Genomic DNA, 25,494 nt, shown 5'->3' with positions numbered 1-25,494 from the left:
CTTTTCTCCAGGCTAAAACCCCCTCTCCCTCAGCTGCTCCTCACAGAACTTGCGCTTCCACATCCTTCACCAGCCCCGTTGCCCTTCTCTTTATTTAAAGGCGGGGGTCGCGGCGGCTCCCCGTTCCTTTCAAACCGCACCAGACGACAGCGCCGGTGCCGCGGTTCCCGTGCCCCAGGCGTGACGCGGCTCCCGGGGCGGGAGGGCCCCGCCGGCCCCTTCCGGACGCGTCTCTGCCCGCGGGCGCTGCCGGCTCCTCCCGCCGCCGCCGGGCCGGCCCCGCCTCCCGCACCGGCCGCGTTCCGACACCGCTCGGCGGCCTGTCGGCCCGCGCCGGCCCCGCTCCTCCCGCCGCTGCTGCCATGGCCTCTTCCGCCCAGGGCCGGGCCTGAGCGCCGGGAGCCCGTGCGGCCTCAGCCCGCCCGGCCGCCGACCCTGCCCCGGCCGCCGCTGGGCGATCCCCCGCCGCCTCCTTCCCCGCCGCCTTCGCCGGGCTCCGCCGCTGCTTCCCCCGACCGCGAGGTCCCGGCGGGAGGCGGCGGCGGGCGCCGGCTGGAGCAGGCGGCGGGGAAGATGGCGGGGAACGGCGGCGGCTTCGCTGGAGCCGGGAGCGGGGAGATCATCCAGCTCAACGTGGGCGGCACCAGGTAAGCGGCCGGGCCGGGCCGGGCGAGGGGCGAGCAAGGGGCAGCGCCCAGCGGCCCTGCCGAGCCCGCCCGGCCGTGGCGGGGCTTCGTGCCTGGGGCTGCCCCGCGGGGCACGGCCGGGATGAGCCTTCCCCCAGCACTCTGCGGGGCCGGGGCTACCCCAGGCGGACATGGGGCGGGTTGGCAGCTCCGCGTGGTGTCTGCCCGTGGTGCCAGGGCAGCCTGCTCTGCATACACCTTAGAGACTACGGGAATCCAGCTTCTTCAGGGATAGAAGCTTTGCCCTGCTGTCACATGCGTAGGCTGCTAGTGAACAGTCTGTGTAGCAGCCTCAGAGACTAAAATATTAAAATAGCTGATACGATACCGCTGGTATCAACGAGAATAAAGAGCTGTATTGTTTTCAAATGTACGCTGGAAGTGTGGAAGCTGGCAGATGTAGAGGTTTTGGCAGGCTGAGGCAGAGAATTGTGGGACAGCTGTAGTCAGAATCTGCATGATAAACAGTGCAAACATTCCTGTCAAAATGCTCAGGCATGAAATCATTCAGATCACTGTAGCTCGAGGAAACTGAAGTAATGTGTTTTCCCAAGTAATGTGCACAACGTGGAGACAGCTAGAAGTAGTAAGAACTACTACTGCTATTTTAAGAATTTTCTTGCATTACTCAGAGCATGGACTCGATCTTTTAACTAAATTGTGTGCTGCAGCCTTTCTTAAACTGGAGTGCCGTAGAAATCAATGCAGAATTCCTTTGCTTTAGTAAGATATTAAGAACCTGGTTCAACCCAGAGAAACTGTTTGTAACTTGCGCAGGCGAAACTCACCTGTAATGATACTTTCAGGATAATTTTGATGTAGGCTTGGACCAGATTTCATGTTATGCTGCATAAGGTTCTTCAGTGAACTCTGTATCTGAAATTACAGGCCAGTTTAACTTTTAGGATTTTATTACCTGTGGAATCTTAAAGCTGCTTTCCTTATTAAATGCCTCTGCAGAGAAGAATTATGGAAAGGCGGTAATCAAGGAAGAAATACACACCCTCAGAGGGCTTGCCTACACAGAGAGGTGGGAAGAAGGAGGCAAATTAGTCAACATTTGGATGTAAGCTGTAGGAAATGTGTGCATGGATATTTCCCCATTAATAGAGAGACTGTACTGTAGTACTCCTGTGTGAGAAGTTTTGGTCTTTTGCAAGCTCAGCTTCCCTTGTAGTGCCCATGTCCTTTGGAAACTACACCTGAGCCATGTTTTTCAGTTTGCAAGGGCAGGTGACTCTTAGCTGATAGTGGAGTGGAAGATGTGCACAGCAAGTGGGTGAGAGTGGGGTACTGTACACGTTTCCTCCTCTTCAGTAGTTCTCATTACTCTCACTAGAAACCTGAAACTATTAGTGTTGTTTGTAGAATTGTATGAGAGGAGGAAATGAGCGGTCCCCTCTATTTCTGACACAAGTTATACTGTGGAGCACGTACTAGAGAGACCCCAGCTTTTCCATGCTCAGACACAAGGTCCCCACTGCTCCCTGGGACGGTCAGGACTTCTCCCTTGTGTGTGATGGCTCTGTCACTTCTGGTCACAACTTCAGTGAATTCCTTTACTGTGAACAAAAGTCTATTGCAAGTTAATGTTCACAGAAATTACTGTATCAATTTGGGTGAATTCCTTTGACTCTGTATCTCCCTCTGGTTATAATGTAACCCTGCACGGAAAATAGACTTTGAAAATGGTTGTTTTGTAGCTTTCACTTGTCACATCTGTTTCCAATTACCTATATTTTCTTTCAAATAACTTTAAGCTGTCATATGCTTAAGGGTCTTTTGAGGATTTTGCCCTGGCTTTGCCTAGTTTTCCTTATAAGAGGCCTGTCTGACCACAGCATGGAGCTGCAGATGCACCGATGCATGTAAATGTTGCTGGCTGAGCTTCTTTCTGCATCTGGAAAGGAGGACTCTGGCTGTTTACATAGATTAATGCCTATGGATTAAAAGTTCTAAAGTATATGTTAGTATGAGCTATTGCTTACTAAACTAGTACCATAGTCCTAAATTATAGACAGGAAATCCTGGGGCTGTCTGAACACACTGATAAAATTGAAAGAGGATGATGGTGATGCTGCATCAATCCTTATAGTAACAAGCAGTATCTGGATTAATTCTGGATCAAATTAATGTAATTCATTGTTTTCACATGCTATTATATCGTTAAATGTATCATCCCTTACTCTTAGACAGAGGTAGTGACCTGTATTACTGATAAGAAAAGCTGAGCAAAAGTACTTAGAAGTAGATTAGAGAAGCGTTTTTTTTTTTTTTTCAGGAAAGGCTTTGTGCATGCTTGTGCTTAGAACACTGACACTGTAGCTTTTCTGCTAAGAACAGATTTGCCATTGTTATGTTTGCAGTGAGCAAATGCACAATCCATGTTTTATATAGTTCCACATAGCCTCTGTGTTTCTGCCTCTTAGGGGGCATAAAGTAATGGGGATGGGGTTTGTTTACTTCCCCCCCTTCCCCCCCCCAAACCTGGAAAATACTAGCAGTGAAAATTATATAAATTATGACTAAGTATTTTCATTCAAAAAATATTTTGTATTTTGTAATCCTGTACTAAATGGCAAGTTGCAATGGAATTTTACTTTTGCATATCCTTTTTGTTTTCCATTAATGAAGAGGTCACCAGAGGTTTCTTAGTCATGGCACTAGTAAGAGGATATGTACAGCCAGAGAGTGATGCAGAGCATGAGCTCATTGTCCAAGCTGCCAGTTCAGTTGTCTTCCTTCATGTTAAATCAGAACCAGAAGTAGTATAAAATAATCCATAGTTATTTATTATGTAAAGTACTGTCTGGTATCATAAGTAATATTATCATTTGTATTATTTCACAATATGATTCAGAGTCAAAAATGTTTTTTTTTCTTTTAACTGTTATTGTTATTGCCCCTCCCTCCTCCCCAAGAGGGGCCCAAATACCAAAATGGCAAATAATTCATGTTCCTATAAAATATTAACTTGAAGCTCACTTGAAGTCTAACTTGAAGTCTTTTGCAGTGCATAATGTAGCACCCTTTCAGTCCTAAGTAAGAGCAGCAAAATAATGTGCAGTTATTGACAAATAAACCACACTCATGATAAATATATATTTTACTGTTAGGGTTTTGTGTGTGGAGCAGTGTTTGGGTTTTGTGGAAGGTTTTTTGCAAGCATTAATGTTGAAGTGTGGGAACCAGGAAATACAGGATGTTTGGGACAGTGTGTTACAAACATATAAGGAATGTTACTTTTGTGGTCTCCAGATGGTCCTGCTTCATGCTTAAGGACAATCTGTGCAAAGAATCTGCAACTTCTGACTTGTTGCAGGTATTTTAAACATCTCAAACTTCCCAAACCTGTATGATATTAGCTTTGTAGGACAAATCAAGGAATTTTAGATAAAGCAGCCTTGCTTCCAATTTTGCAGTTGATTCTGAACTTGTAACTTTGTTTTCATAGGTTCAGCACATCAAGACAAACACTGATGTGGATTCCAGACTCATTTTTTTCCAGGTATTTGTAATATATCATCACATTCAACAAACACAAATTAACAGTCTTTAAAAAAAAAAAAGTTCTCAGTTCTTAATTTATGTTGTGAACCATATTAACGCTTTTCCCCCCATCTCAAGCAATGGGACAGATTAATTTGAAGTAAGCTGTTACCCAAGAGGCATCTTCTTGCTTGAATGTAGCCATGGCAGCTCCTCATATGTGCTGAGGAGCTGTCATTTTTAGATGGAGTATTGTGGAAATAACTTCCAGTTCTGCAGGAAAGGGACATGCCACTGGCTGTGACTCTGTTTACACTTGTGATCTTACTGGCCATATGCATTAGCAGTGCCTTTAACATTTTTGGTTTGGTTTGGAGTTTTTTTGAGTTATTGCTCTACTCTGAGTTACTTCAAAGTTTTGAGGGTTTTAAGTTGTGATGCAGAAGCTGTTGAATTATTGAACATCCTCTACTTACATCAGTGCCATTACTAGTTCTGCAGGTTTGTATTTTGTTCTGCAGCTGCTGTACCTCTATCACTCCAGTTAATCCTAAAGCCACAGAGGAAGACCTAAATGCTGGCAATTTTTCTTCCTTACATTTAATTTTTATATTCTAGATGTCTTTCCCAATAAAAGCCTAGCAGCTGACATATGCAGCATTTCCTGTTCCTATTTTACTGAAATGTTCAGATAAATGAAATGCCATGAAATGTCACCTTCTTTGAGGCATGCAAGGAATGGAACAAGGAGGAATTTCATGCTACTCCCCAGTCTCAACACAAAATATGCTAAGGAGGTTGTTCTGAAAGCTATCCAATACTGAAAAATCTCAGATAATTGTCATCCAGAATCAAATGAAAGTTGTTGGTGTTGGTGCCCATCTTACCTGTAAAATGAGATTTTGACATTCTGTTTTATATGGGTCTGGAGAAAAAATACTTTAATCTGATGGGAGAAGAACTTTGAAGTAGAATTGTGTAAAAATGAACTCATGCCACTTTTGTCCAGTAAGTCCTTACAGACTGGGTTGTTTACTCATCATTTTTGCTTCAGCAGCTTTTACCAATTTAACTAGATTTTAACAAACTACACAGCCCTCTAAGGGCCTGGGAAAACTTTTTCATCCTTTCAGGCTTGTGTCTATTTTCTTTGGAGATCTGAAGGTCATTATGATGCAGCTTTGAGACTTTCCTTAGGTGTGCATACACTTCTCCTTTGTCCAGGAGAGATATTTCACTCCTCCAGCATTCTGGCTGCCTTGTTTGCTCTGATAAACTGTGTTACCAAAAAGTAATCAAGGAGAGCTAACTGACCCAGAGAGTGTTCCTACCCTATGTTTGTGTCAGTACATTTCTTGGGGACATCTAATGAAGATTTCCTGTTTTTCAGTTTGCTGAGCGGAAGAATTTCAACACTAAAGGATGAAACTGGTGCTGTGAGTAATGAATGTGCTGTAACTCATTAATTCAGTGTTATGCTTTTGGTTAGGTTCTCTCCTAAAGCATTTTCACTGTGGATGGTAATGGAATTACACTGCCTGAGTCAGGCTAAACTTTCATTGAAAATGAATGACACCCCTGGCTTTCTTGCTTTTCATCTTTGTTTCAAGCTAAGGGAAACTGAACAATGTTCGTACTTCTATGTAATTATGCATTATATAGGTAATGCAGAAACAGCAACTCTACTTGTCTTAAACAGAGCAAATGCCAATTGCTGTATTGCATTGAGGTGTGATTTTCATTAGACAGGCATTGCACGTGTAGTTGAGTAATGCAACATGGAAATGTCACTTTTTTTTTTTGGCAAAAACATGTAGCCATCACCATTTCAGTCTGTGGTATGATATTCCTAAAGAGGAAACTATAATTACAGTAATCTTGTTGAGCAATAGTAAGGCACCCAAGTACTTTGCTAAAATTGTAGAGTTTTGATGGTAATTTAATTTAAAAAAGCCAAAATCTATCTTGAGATCTTATTACAGTTACTGCATATTGAACACATGCTAGAAAGTGAAAGCATCCATTGTCCTTTCTGGAGACTAGAACCTAAAGAACAGATTTATTAAGTGGCATCTATTTGCAACAGTGTTTGTATATATGTCCTATAGGAATTAATTAGTGGACAGTAGAATAATGAGAACAAAGAAGAGGCTCAAAAACTTTGAGTTTTGTTTATCTGCTCACTTCCTCATCTTCAACTCCTCTTTCCCACATTGAGCATAAAATAGCACTTTAGCTGATGGTTGCTCCATAACAGTACTCAAGGACAGAAATTTTTCTTTGCAGATATTTATTGATCGAGATCCAGCAGCATTTGCACCCATTTTAAATTTTCTTCGCACAAAGGAGTTAGACTTACGGTAAGAAGTTCATATCAATCCAAAATGTGTCTTCAAGTGATGAATATTTTATCTTACTCATCTAGTTGGGTGCCTGGTATGTGGCTCAGCTCCCTCACAGATGTTGGACCAGGCCTAGAGTCTATGTATGTCGTGGTGGAAACAGAAGTGGTGGCATTCTGTTTTGTTAGTAGATTCTTGTAATGTAGACCACTTCTTGCAGTGTATTTCTTTATTGTTTCTCTATCTTTATTTTAATGAAAATTGAGTCAAATTAAGATCACTTTAAAATCCCAAACATCAGCATGTTGAATGAATTTTGTGGTAATTCTATAAACAGTTAGGTAGCTTGATGTTTAGATTTGTAATATCCAGTTGTATGCAAGCATTTATATTCAAAGTATTGCCTCACTTTGTTCTTGTTGATTTATGGGTTTTTCCTATTTCTCTAGGGGAGTGAGTATTAATGTTCTCAGGCACGAAGCTGAATTCTATGGAATCACTCCTTTAGGTAATGGTTTTTTTCCTTAATGTGTGCTCATCTTATAATTATTATTGTAGTAATGGTCTACTGACAAATCCTGGGCAGTTGTGACCCTGAAGATTTTCAAAGTAAAAGGTTTTAAAAATGGAAGGATATTTGAGATAATGTAATGTTTTCAAGGAAGTGAAAGCTGAGGTCGTATCTGGGTTTCCTCCTTAGTGAGAAGATTGCTACTATGTGAAGAACTGGAACGCTCATCATGTGGCAGTGTCCTTTTTCATGGCTACCTACCTCCTCCAGGTATTCTTGTAGTCATTGTTGCTGTCACTTGTGATCTCTGTGTTGTAACAAACAGCATGTTTAGAATACTGGGCAGGGGGATGTGGCATGTTAGTACTAAGCAGGCTGTGTTTGGTTGTAGACTAGAGCAGAGGTTCTTCAGGAGCCTTTCAGTTTAATGTCATCAGCATGGGGTGCTTTCTTCTTTCTGAATGTAAAGTACCTTGGGTGTCCTATTGCCTAGTGACAAATCACCACTAATGAGCTTTCCTTTACCAACATGAGTACCTGTTAGACCTTTAAAATTCTCTGTAGAGATGAACGCATTTCATGTATTAATCAGAAGTCTAAAGGATATCTTGCCAATTATTGACAAATTTTCTGAAGATAATTCCTTAGATGGTGAATGTCAACTTAGAGAGCAAAAGCATTTCCTGTTTCAGTGTTACAGTATTGCCTGTTTCTTGTAGCAGATAAATTAAATTTTCATCAAAATGCACAAGTGTTAAAGTATTTCTAAAGTGAACTAACATCTGTTATATTGCTGAAGTTTAAGGAGGGACACAAACCATTTTTTTTTAAATAGGCATTCCCAGCCGTAAGATAAATAATACTACTGGGCCACCGACTGACATCAGAACGGGTCAGAATGAGAGTGAGATGCATGGAGGTGGTGTCCAGCCTACACTTGCTGGTACGGGGGAAGGTACAGTCCGACTAGGTGAGGAGTGTCAGCTTTAAAACCAAAGCAAATTGCAAAGATGCTTTTCTCTGGGAAAGAAGAACTGTGTGGCTGTAGCTGGTTTAAATCTCCTATTCTGTGATTGCCTGGTTAAAATTGCTGAATACTTAGTTAAAGATTACTCCCTATACAGTATTGAAGGCTCACTACTTCACAGTCCAGGTGCGAGGCTTGAGAGAAAGGCAAATCAAAGTTCTTCATGCAGTCTTAGCATGGCCCCTTAGACAAATGCCTTATACTGTACTAAAACCATAATCAAAACCAGAGTGGCCACTGTCTCTTTGGTCTTTTTTCAGGGCCTAATTCTTGCTCTTCTACCTCTTCCTTGTTCTTGGTGCTTCACTTGCCCTGAAAGAGTCAAGTTTTTAGAGTAAAGGTAGTCTGCACAGAAAAACTGTGAGATAGACTTGAATTATGTCATTTTCCAGCTTTTGACTTTGCGAGCAAAATAATGCTGTTACAAGTGTTGTATTTCTGTCATAGTCCTGTAAATCATAGCAGTGTTAGGAAAATCTAGACTATGTTAAAGGGAAATCTATGTAATATGAAAGAAGGGTATGAATTGCTGATTCTTAGTGAGCTGCCAGAAGTTTGGAAACAGGCAGCCCTGGGTAAAAGGAGGTAAAAGGTGCATTCCTCAAGCATTAGTTCTGTAGCATACCAAAGCTGTGAGGAGCAATACTGCGAACTAGAATCTTGCTGAAAATGATTCTTAAAAACTTAATTATCAAAGTTTCCGTTGCACATCCTAGCGGAGAGCTCTATCCTGTTACAGACGTCTCTGCTCTTCTAATACTCGTCACTTGCCTAACTTCAGCTTTGTTGTTTTCAGGATTTCCTGTGGACCCACGCAAAGTCCTAATAGTAGCTGGCCACCACAATTGGATAGTAGCTGCCTATGCCCATTTTGCTGTTTGCTACAGGTAGGAATAGAATTGCCTGTCAGTTTACAGGAAGCTAAAAAAATCATTATTATTGGCTAAGAGCAAAGCAAAATTCTTACTCTGAAATAGCAGCAGATAAATGCATTCAGTCTCATCCTACAAATATGAGTTGCTGCTTTTTTTTTGGCGAAAATAATAAGCTTGATAGGAACTCAAATTTTGCTTTGATGTCAGTATTGATACTGTTGGAAAAGTTGCAAATTGACTCTGATACAACTATTTTAAAGCAGGCCTTTCAGTTGAAAATTAATTTAAAAAGTTTTCCTGCCGCGAGTTTGGAAACAGTCTGTGATGTTACACTGTCAAAGAAGCTGAAACAGTTAATGAATTTTTGCTACATAATTTTGCTACCTTGTCTTCAGGTTTTTTTAGCTGAGCAGATCTGTTAAACACTTGCTACTTCACTTGGATGGCTGAAAAATGTCGTCAATGTCTAGAAAACAAACTGGGTTTTTTTTAAGATCAGGTGAACATAAGCAACACCTTCACATTACAGAAGTTGTCTTTAGTTCACATCTCATAGTCTTAATTTAATTGGTGGCTGTCTTTCAGATAGAAAGTAATGTTTTAAGAACAGCTGTTGCCCAGACCAATCTAACATGGCTGTCATACTGTGGTTCAGAAAAAGAGGGGAGAAGATTGTAATGTGAACAGCTTCTTTCTGCTTACTGCCAAGCTAAAGCCATATTTGCTGCTTATTCACTCTCTAAAATATTAACTCAGTTCCTTAAACTTTGTAACTTTAATCACATCTAACTTACATGCACCACTGCAATTTTTTTTGCTTTAATTTGTATTAAATGTGTATTCACTTGCTCTGCTTAATGTTTTTGTCTGACAGAGAAAGAGGCAATGATTGGCAATTGGTTTTGTGCTAATTGTCCCCTTTTTAGGATTTTATCTCTGACTGTTTTCCTTGGTTGCTAGCTCATTTTTGAAAGATTCTGCCTCTTTCCTGCTTGGTAAACTACTTAACAAGACTTTTTGCCAATGAAATTATGTCATTAGTGATGCTTTTGATGAATCATGTCAGACTTGAATGGCTGGTGAGAGAGGGTGCAGGTCAACATGCCAGTTTAAAGTGCTGCTTTTCTTCTCAGAGACTCAAGGTAGCAGTCTTGTATTCTTTTTTCTTCCAAAACTTGAAGGAGCTCTAGGAATACAATGGTGGAATTTTCCCTCCTTCCTTCTTCTAGATCAAAGTACAGGGCATCTAAAGATATTTTTTTTTTTTTTTAATTTTGAAGTATGACAAAAGTCTTTTAAAATTTGATTATAAGGTTTGCGATAATGTCTTTGTTGCATTCAAAGTCTTGCTACTGCAATTGTGCTCTTAAATCTATTCATTACAACTTCTGTGTGGTGCTTCAGCTCCAGGCAGGATGCAACACTGAAGTGAAATAATGGCAGCAATGCTAAAAAGTACACATATCTTTTTGCTTTTAATTTTCTATAACTTGACTGCAGAGATCTAGTCTGCTTTAGCTCCATTGCAAAGTATCTAAATTATTGCCTGAATTTAAGTAAGATAAATTGTGCCTACACTATTTAAGCCTTAAAAATGCACAGGAAAGTTATTCTCTAAAAATAAAGTTTGAAGTCAATTCAGTATTATCTGCTTACAGTACACCATAAATAGAAAATGTGTCTGGAGAGGAGAGTTTTATGCTAAAGCATGATTTGATTTCTTGCATGATATATAAGGAGATTAACAGAGTTTTCCTCTAAAGTCTTACACTGAACGTCATTATCTAGTGTTTGTTAGCCCAAGCTTTTGGCTTCATCTTGTAACTTTCCTATCAGATGTGCTTATATTAAGAAAAAGCCCAGTAGCTGCAAAGCACTGAAATAATATGCAATATCAGACTTCAAAATGGGGAAAAATGCAGCTCTTGTAGACTGTAGTTCTTCACTAGAATTTGAAGTTTGTGGCTTAGACTGTAAGACTGAATCATCCACACTGGTTCAGGATTAGCCTGGGCTATCTGTTCCTGAGTCTCTGACATCTGCTCCCTGTTCTCCCCTTTGCCCTTCCAGAATCAAAGAGTCATCTGGGTGGCAGCAGGTGTTCACCAGTCCCTATCTGGACTGGACCATTGAGCGGGTGGCTCTCAATGCCAAGGTGGTTGGAGGACCTCATGGAGACAAGGACAAGATGGTTGCAGTTGCCTCGGAGAGTAGCATTATCTTGTGGAGCATTCAAGATGGTGGTAGTGGCAGTGAAATTGGTACCTATCATTACCTGGTTTGTTTTTTCTTTTGTGTGTGTGTCTAACTAGAAGGAAGTCTGAGACCTTGTTCTGAGGTATGTGTGATTTCTGGTGTTCAGTATTCACTTTCACAGATTGACAAAACAAGCTATAGTGCAGCAACCTGTTAAAGTGCTTTAACTTCCTTCAGTTCTGCACCAGGAATCCTGTCTCAAAGTCAGAGATGGAGAATAAAAGAGCACTGAGTAACCAATACTTACTGTTCAGTTTGAGGATTTGTGTATAAATTCAAATTAAGAGTTTGAGTTTTCCCTAGACTTGCATTTGAACTAGGCCATAACACAAAAGAACTAATCTTTGGAGGTGGAAATCTACAGATACAAAGTGATTCTGCTCTTTCCTTTCCTTTGTGTTATTAAAGGATTTTACATACACATTTTTACATAGAGATGACAAAAATACTTCAGTTCTCTGTCAAATATGGTTCATAAATGGAGTGTGGAAGGTGAAAATTTCTTGAGTTTATAACTTGGGTGTCAAGATAGGAAAAAAGCCCACACTATTCCTTTAAGCATACAGGAATTACTGCTTATACACCTTGGCACTGAAGGACACACAATTGTACGCTTTAGAAACAGCAAGAAGACATTTCCTGAAGTAAATATTCCCTGGTACTACCTGGTGGCTTGTCTGAGTCATTGCTGTTCAAATATAGGGGAAAATTTGGGAGGCACTGAAGGGAACAGGATTTGGAACTTCCTCTAGCCTAATCTCTGGTGTTTGAATAGCCACTGCTATACCAGTAACGTCCGTTTCCTCTGGCACTGGATACTGCTAACAAAGTGTGACAGCAGTCTGGTTATGTGAGCACTTTTCTCTGAAACTTAATGCTGAGGTAATTTATTATTAGATATATTTCCAGAATTGAAGCCTTGAGAATTATAGTAGCCATAAATTAAAGTCAAAATTACCAATTTCAAGTTTTGACCCATGTGCCTTTAAAGAAGAGCTTATTTGACAGATTCTCAGGCAATTTCTAGCTATGTTAATGGATGTTGCATTTTTTTTCCCTGCATGAATGTGTGAAAACACTAAGTCATATTTGAAGATGGGGAAAGGCAAAGGTCTTGTATGAGCTGTGTACTGCTCTTTTACTTGTGACTCTTAGAGTTCTTATATATAATCATGGTCAGCAAAATGGAAAAGGAGATTCCATTGTATTTTTAAAAAAATACAAAAGGTGTGTCTAAGAGTTGAATATGAAATTATCTCCATTAAATGCAGTGAGTAATTATCAGATCTGAGAAGCCTTTTCTTCTCCTTTGCTCATGTTGACTGAATCTTAAGGACAGGGAAGAGTAGGTGTGACAGCTGTACTTCTGTAACAGGCATTGCTTTAAGCACTCTGCCATTACATTCCTCCTGCATTTTCTGGTTTCATTAGCTGCTTGTGGTACCTTGGGATTTGCAGTAAGATACAAGAAGGAGCATCTTGGATTTTTTTAAAATCAAGTGCAAGGAGACACAAAAAAACATAAGTGGACTTTTAGTTCAAATAAAAACTCTAAAATATGCCAGTATTGCAAAGTTCTGATAGCTTAGCCTATGACTGAAAACGACAACAAAACTGAAGCAAGGACTTTTGCTAACCAGGCTGTACTGCATTCAAGTTACACTGAAACAGAGTAATTCCACTTGGGGCTGGAGGAGGGGGGAAGCAGACAGAAAGTGCCTGCAGGATGAAATTCTCAGTCAGACTGACATTGACCAAAATGTACTGCTGTTCTTTTGGATAATAGGTCATGCTGATTGGTTTAAAAAATGCTTGTGTTTAATAGTTGTAACTTGAACGTAGCTGTTTTGTTTCCTTGTGGAGACAAATGCTCACAGTGCTGCTTTGTGTTAGAGATACAGTACATTGCTGTCATCTTGTGAAAGAAACTACTTGTTCCAAACAGTTGCTGGAGCCTGGCAACACCATCCCCAGCAAATTGTGTGGGCTGGCATCTCTGTGATAGAGCTCTCCCAGAGCGCTTTCTTCCCTTTCCATATTACTTACATAAGACACTGCTGCCGGCTTGCTGCTGTAAGCACTATTTTACTGAGAGGGACCCTTAGGACAAGAGCCTGTCATTACATATAGTGTTGTCTCCCCTGTGGACAAGTCTCAAGATTGTTGAGCCTAAGCAGGACTGACACTTCAAATTCCTCCAGACCATTCAGGCTGTCTTCCTTGATTTCCTTGAACCTCGTCCTTCTCTGGAGTAATCAATTCTAGTTGTTTCTGTGGATTTTTTATTACTGCCTTTTTCATGTGCCCTGTACTGCTGAATCTTATCTGCATTGAATGATTGTACTGTGCCCTGGAAAATGGTTTAGCACCATAATTAAAACAACTTCCTCAGATTCCTTCTTGGGTATTACAGAGGGCTGATTCTTGTGTGGGAATGACAGTCTGTTCATTTGAATTTGTCCTAAACAATGTTGAGGAATTTTCCAGCTATTGGATACTCTTGTTTGGACAACATCTATCTGCTACAGTTAAGGTATATTAGTGAGAAGTAATATAAATATATAGAGTGAGCAGGATGCAATAGGAAATTTGTGAGTGAAGCTTGACACTTTGGTGTTGTAATGTATCCCCAGAATTTTTGTACTTACCAGGCAGAAAAACATAGCCTAGAAGTATTTACAAACCAAGTTAATTACAGGGCCAGTTTGCTGGACTTCATAGCTGGCAAACTTGAAAATTACCTCAGACCTTTTGAGTATGCTGTAACTGTTAAATGCATGGCCAATAAGTAGTACAAAATGTAGTATGCTATCCAAGTTCACAGTTCAGTTAAAGTTATTCATGTGGGATCTATGATGAGACTTGGAAGCTCTAAAGAAAGGATCAATTTTGTGGAAGGCCTCAGATGTCAGGGTCAACTACAACCACAGCCATCAATGCCTGTCAAGAGCTGCACTGTGCTGATTTTTATTAAGTGAAATGTTCTTGATGACACATTTCCCTTACTTGGAAGGCCAGCATTTATTTGCTGGTAAGTTTTATCTTCCAAATTTGAATAGTATGTGATGATTGGAAACTACTTCCCTGTATAGCTTCAAGTTTTAAGAGCCTGTTAGCCTGTACTCTCTGCTTATGGACTGCAACCAAATAATGGATCTGGGAATGGAAAGAAAGTAGGCTTTTGCAGGCTGCTTATTTGTCTGAGTTCAAGTATTTCTACTAAAAGAGAAATTAGAATGTATTCAAATATGGTCACATTTGAGTTGTTCAGTCTTTTCCAAAGAATAAGGCTGAAGCCTTGTAGTCATATTTAATTCCTGAAATCCATTTTCAAAATATTTTTACTTGACTGGACTTACCAAAAAACCATCATCAAGAATTTGTAATATTTTAACAGATAATTGCAAACTAGTATGTCACAAATTTGCAAAACCCATGAAATTACTGCTTCTTAAATGATGCTTCATAGTCACAGCTAAATTAAAACCCACAAAACAACAAAAATTTCTGTTTGCTGTAATATAGTTTATTTATTTTAAAGCCATTGGAGAACTTGATGGCTGTAGAAAAATGTTTGTATATTTTTGTATATTTCATAAGAGCTTTTGAGCTTCTCTTGCCTCTTTTCTCCTTTACAAACAATGATGGCATTAGCAGAGATGACATCAAAATGCCATTCATTGGAACCTAGTTTGCTGCATGCATGGTGCCTCACCGAGCATACTGCAAACCCAGTTTTGGCTGTTCTTTACTTGCTACTGGAATAAATGTGATTTGATAATAATGGAAAGATTCCATTGTTACTGTGCTTTTCTCTTTATTTTAGATGAGCTTCACAGCCTCTTCATTTTTTGCAGGAGTGTTCAGTCTGGGAGTGCCTGTAGATGCTCTCTTCTTCATTGGCAACCAGTTGGTGGCTACAAGCCATACAGGGAAAGTTGGAGTGTGGAATGCTGTGACTCAGCACTGGCAGGTCTGTTCAATGTTCCACATCACTTTTTACAAGCTGGAATGCCTCTCTAGTAAAAAGAGAATAAAATAATTTAAAAGCATGTGGGAAATGATAATCACAGGGTTTTCAGCCCGAACTTGTGTTATGGAGTTTATCAACTGGGTATTGTGCCTGTGAGCAGAATGTTGACTTGTTTGGTGTTGCTAAGTATGCTTTTTAGGCTTTCAAATGAAAGAATGTGGTGTGTTTTGGGGTAATAAATGTCAAGTACCAGTGCATTTAAACTTCTTTATGGATTACTAACTTTGTAAAAAGTTCATTAGCATCATAGGAAATAAAATCATGGGGAATGTGTGACAGCAATTTCCGGACCATCTGAAAGAAAACAAGAAGGCAGTTTGGTATCTGGGGATCTTCAAAGATGCTTTACAATAGGAGACTCTTTGTCAACAGAAATACATGACTGTACTTAATGATGCCTGTCTTGTGTGTGGATGCTTCTGGCTGCACTGATTCTTGTTGTCCGAATGCACACTAAATAGAGAGATCCATGGAGTCGATATGAGTCTGAGAAACAGTCCAGCATTCAAATAACAAAGCTTATAATGCAGCTGGATGTATATGTTTGTGGCACAAAACCTGGATGCACTGAAAATCCCAAAAATGTCTTGCAAATCTCAAGAGGCAGCACTGACCTGAGGCTGCTGCACTGTTTACTGACTGAGTTCTGATTTGACCCTTAAGTGACAGTACTGGTAACAAATAACATAGATAATAGGTGTGGGATAACTCTGCTTCTGCATCAGAGACAGGTTAGTATGGCCTTGAATCAAACAAAACATTATTTAAAGTTCTACTGATGCCTTTCAAAATCTTCTGTTAAGGAACAACTTAATGCTATGTGGCAAGCTGGTGTTTAACAGTATTTTCTAAAGGAGCAAGTAGTAAGAAAAAAAACCTGCTGTCCATTCATCATCTTTGTTTCGGGGGAGCCACAGAAATCTGTCTGATCACCTGAATAGTTTCTCAGTTTGACTGACTATTCCTTTGGTGAAAGCATTTCTTATTGAAGAGTAGGAAATCTTTGAGAGGTTTATATACCAGTCTATATTGTCTACATATATACCAGTTTATATTGTTTATAAAACATTTTGGATGTTTTTTTTTCAAGAGGGTGAGAATAGCTCCTTTTATAAACAAACGAAGTCAACCAAACACAAAACTAACAAAACCCACCCACATAAAACCAAACCAACAAACAAAAAACCCCAAACAATACCATTTCAAGGTGCTTTCTGTATCTTGGGCTCTGTTGCTAGTAAAAAAACCCAACCCACAAATGTCTTCCTGTAGATTTTAATATCCCTTTAGAACACATTTTTTCTTGAAGAACCCCATAAAGATGTAAAGTGGCAGGGTTAATCTTGAAATTCTTAATGAGAATATCTGATATTTAACTGACTGCTTTCCATGAGTTGTCCACAGCTCTGGACTTAGGATGCAATCATACTTCCTTCAGTGAGAGAGGTTTTTGTAGAACAGTGTGCTGATGCTCCATTTCAGAACAACAACTTCATCTTCTTTCAGGCTGATGTCTTTCTAAGTTGTACTTTTATTTGTGCAAATCTATTCTTCCTTATGTGGTGATCTCTGATGTATTACACCCTGAAGACGTAATTCTGATCTCTGCATCTTATTAGTTCTTGCATCTTCTTCCCTTCTTGGAGATTTTAGCAGACTACTGGGGTGGTTTCCCTAATACTTATTCCTCTGGCAGTGTTCAGTTGCATGCTAAAAGGAGAAGGAGGGTGTGGGTGCTAGATACATTAGTAATGTAATTCTTAGCAAAGGAGAGCTTAAAGAAAGCAGAATATGAAGTACTATAGAGTAAGAGGTAGCATAAAGTAGAGTGGGACAGAAAATCCTACTAGGCAAAGTGAGGATTCTCACTGGCCACGCTTTACTGTTATACAGGGTTGCTCTAATGTTGTTTCCTAATGAAAGTTCACATCTTGGCAGATGCAGCTGCTGAATCATCTCTAGTGTTCCTATCTAGGAACACTAAGCAATTCTCCCTGCTGCAGAAAGAAGGAAGATAAAATGTTTTAGGGGCTTACAGACCATCCTTAAGTTACGAAGGGGTACTGGTTTAGGGTCCAATCTCTTTGGGATGTGGGGAAGTTTATTTGGTTGGTTAGTTTGCTTTTATCCAGCTGATTCATTGTAAGTATTTTGCATTTTTCAAGTCTCTGTAGCAACTGGAAGGATGATGCTGGTCAGAGAGAAATGAGAACTTAGGCTGAAATGTCCATTAATTGGTATTCAAGGTCTATTAAGTTAACTGACTGAAACATAGAGTACAGGACAGATACCATGACACTGTGCATGTTTGAGTTCTCTGGATAAAATGGGTTTTGGCTTTTTCCTCCTCAGCACTGAAGCAAAAAATAATTGTTTGAAATAGGACATTTTACCTAGGAGAAGCTAAACTTTTTCTTTGCTTGAAATCTCTGTCCCACTTGGAGGAATAAGCACTCCTTTTAATCCTAGAGGGTAAAGAAAGGGCACATGTAATCTCTCACCTTGAGTTGTAGACTAGTAAGTAAAGTATGACAGGGCTGTCTTCCAGTTTGCTTGGTGTCATTGTGTGTTGGAAATGAGAAACTGTAATGGAACAAGAATTTTTACCCCTCATTATATATCTGCTAGAGGCAGAGATTTCTATAGTTTGGCAGAGTGATAAAACATAGAATAAAAGAAGGCATAGATTGGTAACATCTAGTTCCTTGGTCCAGAAATCTCTTAAGGACGTGTCAGAAATGGAAGAAGGGAGAGGACAGAAAGAGTGAAACACACTCACTGGCATATGGAAAAAAAAATCTACTTTTGAAGACATGGTGTAGGTGCAACTCTCGAAGCTGTGTTCCTTCACACAGAGAAGGATCTTCCAGAGCAGTTGTGCTGATTTGTCTGCTGAACTTCAGGACTTCAGATCCAGTTTGGTAGAGGAATACTTCAAGAATGCCATTGTACATGGAAGTGTGTGCACAATGGCTTCAGTCTAGTTCCAAATTCAAATGATGTTCAACAAAACACACCAAAAATGTCTGAAAACTGAGGAAGTAACAACTTAAAGTCCTGATTTATTATTTTTTCCTTTCTATTTGTGTTAGGTTCAGGATGTTGTTCCTATCACAAGCTATGATACTGCTGGGTCTTTCCTGCTGCTGGGCTGTAACAATGGTTCTATCTACTATATAGGTAAGAAATGGGAGCAAGGTGGAATAAAAAGGAGGTGCTACTGTTTTTTTGTTACACTCTTTAGTTGACTTAAGTTGCATCAGAACAACTCTGTCTAATGAGAGTAAATGTCTCCTCCCCACAGACATGCAGAAGTTCCCACTTCGAATGAAAGACAATGATCTTCTTGTGACAGAATTGTACCATGATCCCTCCAATGATGCTATAACAGCTCTCAGTGTCTACCTCACACCTAAAACAAGTCAGTATTCTACTACTGTCTCTTCACTGAGAGTTTGTTAGAAATGTGCTTTTCTGTTTTCTAAATGGACTTTTCCTATTTCCTATTTCCTTTTCTGTGATGCTTAGCAGGGTTAAAGGTAGGCCTTGATGTAAACAAAGAATTTTTCTTCATTTATCATCTTCAAATTAATGATCAACACTAGGCACAGCTGTTTTCCCTTACACCTGTAATCTGTATAAATAGGTACATATACTTACATGTATTCCTATATTTATGCTTGTGCCTAATGTATCTTGGTAGGTTTTAAGCTTTTTGCACCAGAGAGGCACTTAGGTTATGAATTGTATTTGCTGAAATAGTTTGTGCTGGACTGGGCAAGGGGGAGACACAACCCTGCTGTTGTGTCTGACTTTATAACCAATAAGCTAAGAAACATTTCCATATGCAGCTTGATGATGCTTTTTTAAATTATGGTGCAGTTATCTTTTAAATTAAAAAGAGAAACAATAGCAACAACAAAAACCCAAAGCAAAGTAAAACTCAAAAGAGCCCAGACTGGGAGAAAGTCGTTACTTTCACGTAATAATATGGATACCACAGTGACTTTTAAAATTGTAATTCTTTCTGTTTTGCTTTGCTTTCCCATTTGCCTCCAACTAAAGCAGAAAAATAAATGTTACATGGCACCTATAGACCATATCACTGTGAGGAGTGCCAAAATATCTGACTATATGACTTCATCCATTTCTTCTTTGAGGAGGGAGGAGAGAATGGGAAAAGAGGCTTTTGTTAAGACGCTGTTGAAGCATGTAGTATGGAATCAAACAAACCTGGGGTCATTTTAGTGGCAAAGTGTTTATGGAAAAATAACGAGTGTTTAAAAGACATAACTTTCTTACTGTGGAAGCTTGGAAATACTGCTTTCTGCTGTCTCCTTCCCTGGCCCCCAATAAGCCTAGCTTTTATTCCTGGGGGAACAACTGTGCTCTTGCTTGTTGTAGGTGTAAGTGGCAATTGGATTGAGATTGCATATGGCACCAGCTCTGGAGCAGTGAGGGTGATTGTGCAGCACCCTGAGACAGTCGGGTCTGGCCCTCAGCTCTTCCAGACCTTCACGGTTCATCGAAGCCCTGTCACAAAGATCATGCTCTCAGAGAAACACCTCGTGTCAGGTAATGTGTGCACAGATGGGTACTGGTGGTTCTCCCTCCTCCTGAGCAATGCAGTATTTGTATGCTATGCTCTATAACTTGCATCATTCCCACATGTGATAGAAATGAGTTGGACAGATGTGGGGATAAGAGAAGGGCTAGATTTGCTTGGATCCTCTTTCTTAAAGTAAGCTTCCTTCAAAGCCTTTAGCTGTTGATAGGTCCAAGTTTTATTTGACCACATACTAGAACAACTCACTCTTTCATTTGTGTCTTATTTGAAGGTTGCCATTTGTTGAAATTAAAGGGCTTGTAAACCAATGTATCTATGTGAAGTTTTATTGTTGTGTACAGGTCCTTCAGCACTAGTTTTCTTTTAACAGCCTTTAAGGAGCTTTCTGGGCTGCAGCAAAATGTGTACCATCTCCTCCCGGGCCCTAGAAAAAGCCTTCCTATGACTTCAAAGGGCTGTCTCTGTTTCTTTTCTCTGCAGTCTCCCAGTGTCTGTTGTGCTATTCTTATGCTTAGGAACGTGTCTTACTTGCAGAGAAGATGCAGTCACTCCTTCCTCTGTAAAAATCTATTTCATCTAGAATCCAGCAGCCATGGCATGGCAGAGAACTGGTCTACATCTTGCTGCTGTCCTGTTATTTAAAAAAAAAGGAACAGGAACATGATATCGGATTATACTGCAAATAAAGAGCCCAGAGGTCATCTGTTCCCCTGCATGTTGCTCAGTACCAGGACAGGGCACATCTCTATGTACAAAACTGAGTTCATGAATGAATTAAATGGAATAGGGCTGTTGTGTGAGGAGGGTTCTGCTGCCAGGCTGCTCTCATGACATCTTGTCCTAGCATCTGCACACAGGGGACTGAAAGGGGCTGTAGGCTATTAGTGCTAGACCAGACCTTAGTCTGGTGTTGCACCTATCTCAGTTTTTTGAATTTCTGAATGAAGAAACAAAACTATTAATAAACAGGACATCAGCAAGAATTTGTAGACTGTTAGAAAATTGTCTGGAGATGCTGTGTGACCTCACATTGACTAAATTGTTGATCACTCACTCAGTCTTGAAATACTATCCATACACATGATCATTAGAGAAGTTTATCTGAATGTTTTGTAATCCCTTGTAAATGCCTATCTTTTCCTTTCTAGTTTGTGCTGATAACAACCATGTCCGGACATGGACTGTGACTCGGTTCCGGGGTATGATTTCCACTCAGCCAGGCTCAACCCCTCTTGCATCATTCAAAATCTTATCCCTGGAGGAAGCAGAGAGTCATGGCAGTTACTGCTCTGGAAATGACATTGGTAGGATGTCTCCGGTTTGTGCTGTACCTGTACCTTCACTAGTCATATAATGGTTTAACAGCCCTATAACATGCAAGATGATGGGTGTAAGCTCTTATACACTGCTCTCCCTTTGAAACGATTGCAAGGATCTGTGAGATTCACTTGGAGTTATTATTTAGGCTATAGAGAGTGAGTACACTTAAAGGACTTACTCTGAATGACAGAAAAAGAGACAAAAAAGTCTTTGGAACACAGATACTATACCTCTCCCTTGAACAAACTGATGTAGCATTTCAGTTCTGATTTAACTAGAAAATGATAGAAAGCACAGGAGACTGTATTAAGCAGATGAGCATAGCAAACATTTGGTCTACTGCAAATTCTAGTTCACTATTCAGCTGGAGTTAAACAAAGCATGGAAAAAATTCTTAAATGACTTTGAAGTGGTGACAAAGTTCACTGAAGCCCTGCAACTGCAGAGGCAAAGGGTGCTAGCACATTGCTGTAGCAAGGTATACTGAAGGAATGTGTGTTGGTAAATATGGGCAGACAGGTAGTTCAGATTCCTTGGTGGTCTGAGCCTTGCAAATGAACCTCTGATGAATAAGGTGCCCTGTGAACACAGGCTGGGGTCAGTTGCAAGAAATCTGATTAACCCTTTAGATGTGTAGGAGCTGCAAAATAACAAATTATTTACTCTTATTATAGAGACCTAATGTAGGGTTTGTGCTGACATAGTAATTCCTCCAGGAACAAACAGCAAACTTAAGAATGTGTGTCCCTTAGAAGAACAAAAGCTGATTTAGATCTGTAGAGACTGCCAACCATTGGATGGCTTTTGCTAGCTACTGGTCATCTTTGGCTTCCTGCTCTTGATACTTTAAAATTGCAGCGGTCATACTCATATGAGTCTGGGTCTTCAGAACTGTTTGGGGGAAAAGTTGAGGGGATTGAAACAAACAAACAAGTGATCTTTCCTTTTTTTCCTCTAGGACCCTTTGGTGAACGTGATGACCAGCAAGTGTTTATCCAAAAAGTTGTTCCCATTACGAATAAGCTGTTTGTTAGGCTGTCTTCAACTGGGAAAAGGTAATCCATGTTTTAAGTGGGAAAGAGTCAAGACTAGGCCTGTTCAGGTGGTGATGTCTCCCTCCTCCATGCTGAGTGCATGCAGTTGCACATAACAGCCTTCTATTATGCTTGACAGCTCTGGCTGAACTCTGTTTGCACGCCAGTAACAGACCTGTTACTTAACGATTACTATAACCTCAAAGGCTTTTTGAGAAGCCTGATATCAGAGACTCACTTCATGATGGAGCTCACAAAACAAACATTTTTGTGCCTCTACAGAATATGTGACTCTCAACCATGGTACCATACTAACATTTAATTTCAAAACTCATGCTGGATTTGCTGGTGGGAGGGATTATGCTCCTCACAAACAGGCTTCTCTCTTTTTTTGCTTTGGCCTTGAAGATATTAGAACCTTTACAATGGGGGTCTTGTTTTCTAGGTCATCTATTCAATTATTTTCTTAGGCTTGAATTCATAATATTCTAACATTGCTGCCAACATAGTAAAAAAAATGTTGTCAAATCCACAGCTGCTTTTCATCCTGTTAGGCTAGGAAGATGACAAGAGATCAGAAAATGACAATGCATCTCAGTTCTATGCTTCATTTTTGCAAATCTTGCCTAATAATTTTGAATCTGGATGAAAACATTAATGCCTCAACACTATGACTTATTTTGGCACTGCTTGGGTGAAAAGTTCACTACAAATGGCCAGTAAAACAAACTACCCAGAGCATGAGCAGCTTAGTTTTGGGAGTCCTTTTCTTCTCATCACTCCTCATAAGCTTCTAAAATAAAGGGGAAAAAAGTAATGGAGGTCTGCCATGACAAGTGAAATTGCAATTGTGATATGACAAGTTATCTTTATAGATAACATCTACATTACAGATATATCATCTTTGGTTTTTTTGTATATCTTTTTGTATAACTTTTGTGGTTAAATGTGCTGTTTCTGCAGGTTAGTTTCCTAGAGTGTCTAGCATGTGAAGGGGCTGGTTTCTGTCATTGTTGTGAGAGCCTTAGCTTTCTTATCATTGCAAATAGCAAACGGACATAGAACATGTGGGAGCTGCCTAATAAACAAGCAGTAAGAGTGCAGATGGACTGGGGGTGGGAAAGGATTGTCTGCAGCTGAGCAGTGTGCCAGTCATGCAGGGGAAGGGAAGGAATTTCATCTGGAGAAAAGGTCTTTTTCTGATGGCAAGTTTGGTGCCTTCTCAGAAAATGAATGAACCAGTACTGACTTCAGTCGCCAAATTCTGCCAGGTGCAATTGTTCAGGTAATTTGGGGTTTCTCTTCCTGTAGGATCTGTGAGATCCAGGCAGTTGACTGCACTACCATCTCGTCATTTACTGTGCGAGAATGTGAAGGATCCAGCAGGATGGGCTCCCGGCCACGCCGCTACCTCTTCACTGGACATTCTAATGGCAGCATCCAGATGTGGGACCTGACCACAGCTATGGACATGGTTAATAAGAGTGAAGACAAAGGTAAGTTGTGTTACGCCAGGACTGTGGTCTGGTTGTTTTTCGTGTCCTCAGAGGTGCCTGACTGCAGTAAATGGAGTTGGCCTCCTTGACCTGCTCTCTCTCTTGCAGATGTTGGCGGCCCCACAGAGGAAGAGCTGCTCAAGCTGCTTGACCAGTGTGACTTGAGTACATCTCGCTGTGCCACACCCAACATCAGTCCTGCCACCTCAGTTGTTCAGCCAAACCGGCTTCGGGAATCTAATTCCAGGTAAGTCACCAAGGGTGGCACCGGCCACAGACACCAAAGGTTTTGCTTTTCAGGTAGGCAAACGGGTTTGGTGAATTGAAGGCTGTAGCTAAGCCTCTGAATTCATGCCCTAAGTGGCTTAAACTACACACACATACTCCTTGATTTCTACTGATTTGTATGCATGCAGACTGAAGTATTCTCAGAGAATCTGAAGTGATCTGGAAGCCTTTGTGTGGTGGCTGTGATGAGTGTATTGCTATTTTTTTTTGTAGTGGTAATTGCAGTGGTAGGTGGGAGCAATGGTGTGCAGAAGAACTGGCTGCTATTCTCAGCCTAACATCTGCTCTTCTTGTATTTTCTGAAGCCTCCAATTGCAGCACCATGAAACAATCCACGAAACTGCCACGTATGGCTCTGTGAGGCCATACAGAGAAAGCCCCCTATTGGCAAGAGCAAGGCGGACAGAGAGCTTTCACAGCTACCGGGACTTCCAGGCTTTTAACTTATCCAGCAAAAGCCCAACAGAAAAGGCAGCTGCTGCAAATGGGAATTCAAGCCAGACAGAGGCCAGGAAGGCAACAGCTGAGGGCGGTGCAGCTGAGAGGAAGGCAGTCCAATCAACAGCACTTGAAGTGCGAGGCACAGGTGTGACAGATGCAGGTGGGTGTTGCAGTACAGAGGTTCACCGCCTGCCAGAGAATTCTCTGGATCTCAAAAGAAGAGGACCAGAAGAAGAGAATGAAACCAAAGCAGAAAGCAAAAAGAAAATGGGATTTGAAGGAGCTGGTTTCCTGGGAAGAAAGAAAGTGCCTCACCTGGCCTCGGCACCAGTCCTTGCTGAAGGTGGGCCTGAATTACCTGGTGCAGCTTCTCCATCACCTACAAAAACAGCTGCTTCACCCCGACACCGGAAGAATGACTCATCCTGCCAAGACTATGGCTTGTGAAAATGTGTCTGGTGGCTAAAACAAGGTGCAGGTGCCCTCTGGCTGGTAGTAGGCATGATGTTACATGGTGTGGGTTGTTTCTTGAGTGAGATTTTGTTCTCATATAAATATTCTGTTTTATTCTGTTCAGAATAAAACTTGTAAGGTTATGAGAAAGTTCCTAGCTGCTGCCAAAGCTTTGAAGGGTTGTCCACATCAATGTGTGGCTTTATGTAATGCTCCAAAATGTAGTATGGTACTTGGTCCAAAATTTTGTTGTGCATTCTTGCGTAAATGTGGTCAGGCATGTGATATGTTGTAATTATTTTTGTTTTGGGGAAAGGGACAGTGCTAAAGGAAAACTTGGTTGCTGAGCAGAGGATGCCCTTTAGATGCAGCTGCACATTGCTCTACAGCACTGCTGCTGTCTTGGGTGGATTTTGCCTAATTCACAGAGCTGCCTCTGTAGTCTTGTCTAATGAATGGGATCCTTGCTCTTTATGCTGCTGTCTGATATCTGAAATATTTTGTGCAGGTTAAGGAGGAAGCTATCCAAAATAGCATATGATTTTGCCTCTTAGTCCAAATAAATTGCCAGAGGAGTGTTGCTTGTACTTTCTGAAAATGTGTGGTATCAGATGATGGATTTTGCTGATTGTGACTGAGAGAATGCATAAAAATATGCTTGGCAGAATACACACAA

At 40.6% G+C, this 25,494-nt stretch overlaps 1 protein-coding gene across 2 annotated transcripts; it reads left to right on the top strand.

The window, feature by feature from the left end:
* The first annotated feature begins 341 nt into the window (after positions 1-341).
* KCTD3 (potassium channel tetramerization domain containing 3) lies at positions 342-25,494 on the top strand. 2 transcript variants are annotated; one of them, XM_066546425.1, is made up of 18 exons: positions 447-647; positions 4,141-4,194; positions 5,566-5,611; positions 6,462-6,535; positions 6,967-7,025; positions 7,218-7,298; positions 7,864-7,998; positions 8,852-8,942; positions 11,001-11,191; positions 15,044-15,159; positions 18,312-18,399; positions 18,524-18,640; positions 19,624-19,794; positions 20,935-21,090; positions 22,065-22,161; positions 23,452-23,636; positions 23,745-23,883; positions 24,230-25,494. In XM_066546425.1, the coding sequence occupies exons 1-18, from the start codon at positions 574-576 to the stop codon at positions 24,810-24,812; spliced, it is 2,457 nt and encodes an 818-aa protein (XP_066402522.1). In that variant the 5' UTR covers positions 447-573; the 3' UTR covers positions 24,813-25,494. The 2 variants fall into 2 exon arrangements, with proteins under 2 accessions (XP_066402523.1, XP_066402522.1); XM_066546426.1 differs by lacking the exon at positions 7,864-7,998 and having other exon boundaries at positions 342-647.

The sequence above is a fragment of the Molothrus aeneus genome, chromosome 3 (assembly GCF_037042795.1).
Source record: "Molothrus aeneus isolate 106 chromosome 3, BPBGC_Maene_1.0, whole genome shotgun sequence".
Classification (NCBI taxonomy): Eukaryota; Metazoa; Chordata; class Aves; order Passeriformes; family Icteridae; genus Molothrus; species Molothrus aeneus.
Note: the sequence above shows the minus strand (reverse complement) of the source record. Positions and strands in the feature narration are given on the sequence as shown.

Bases quoted from the DNA above. Each gene is read 5' to 3' on its own strand.
- KCTD3 (XM_066546425.1), top strand. From the start codon at position 574: ATGGCGGGGAACGGCGGCGGCTTCGCTGGAGCCGGGAGCGGGGAGATC. The intron at 4,195-5,565 runs GTATTTGTAATA...CCTGTTTTTCAG, and splicing joins CCAGACTCATTTTTTTCCAG to TTTGCTGAGCGGAAGAATTT. The intron at 6,536-6,966 runs GTAAGAAGTTCA...CTATTTCTCTAG, and splicing joins ACAAAGGAGTTAGACTTACG to GGGAGTGAGTATTAATGTTC.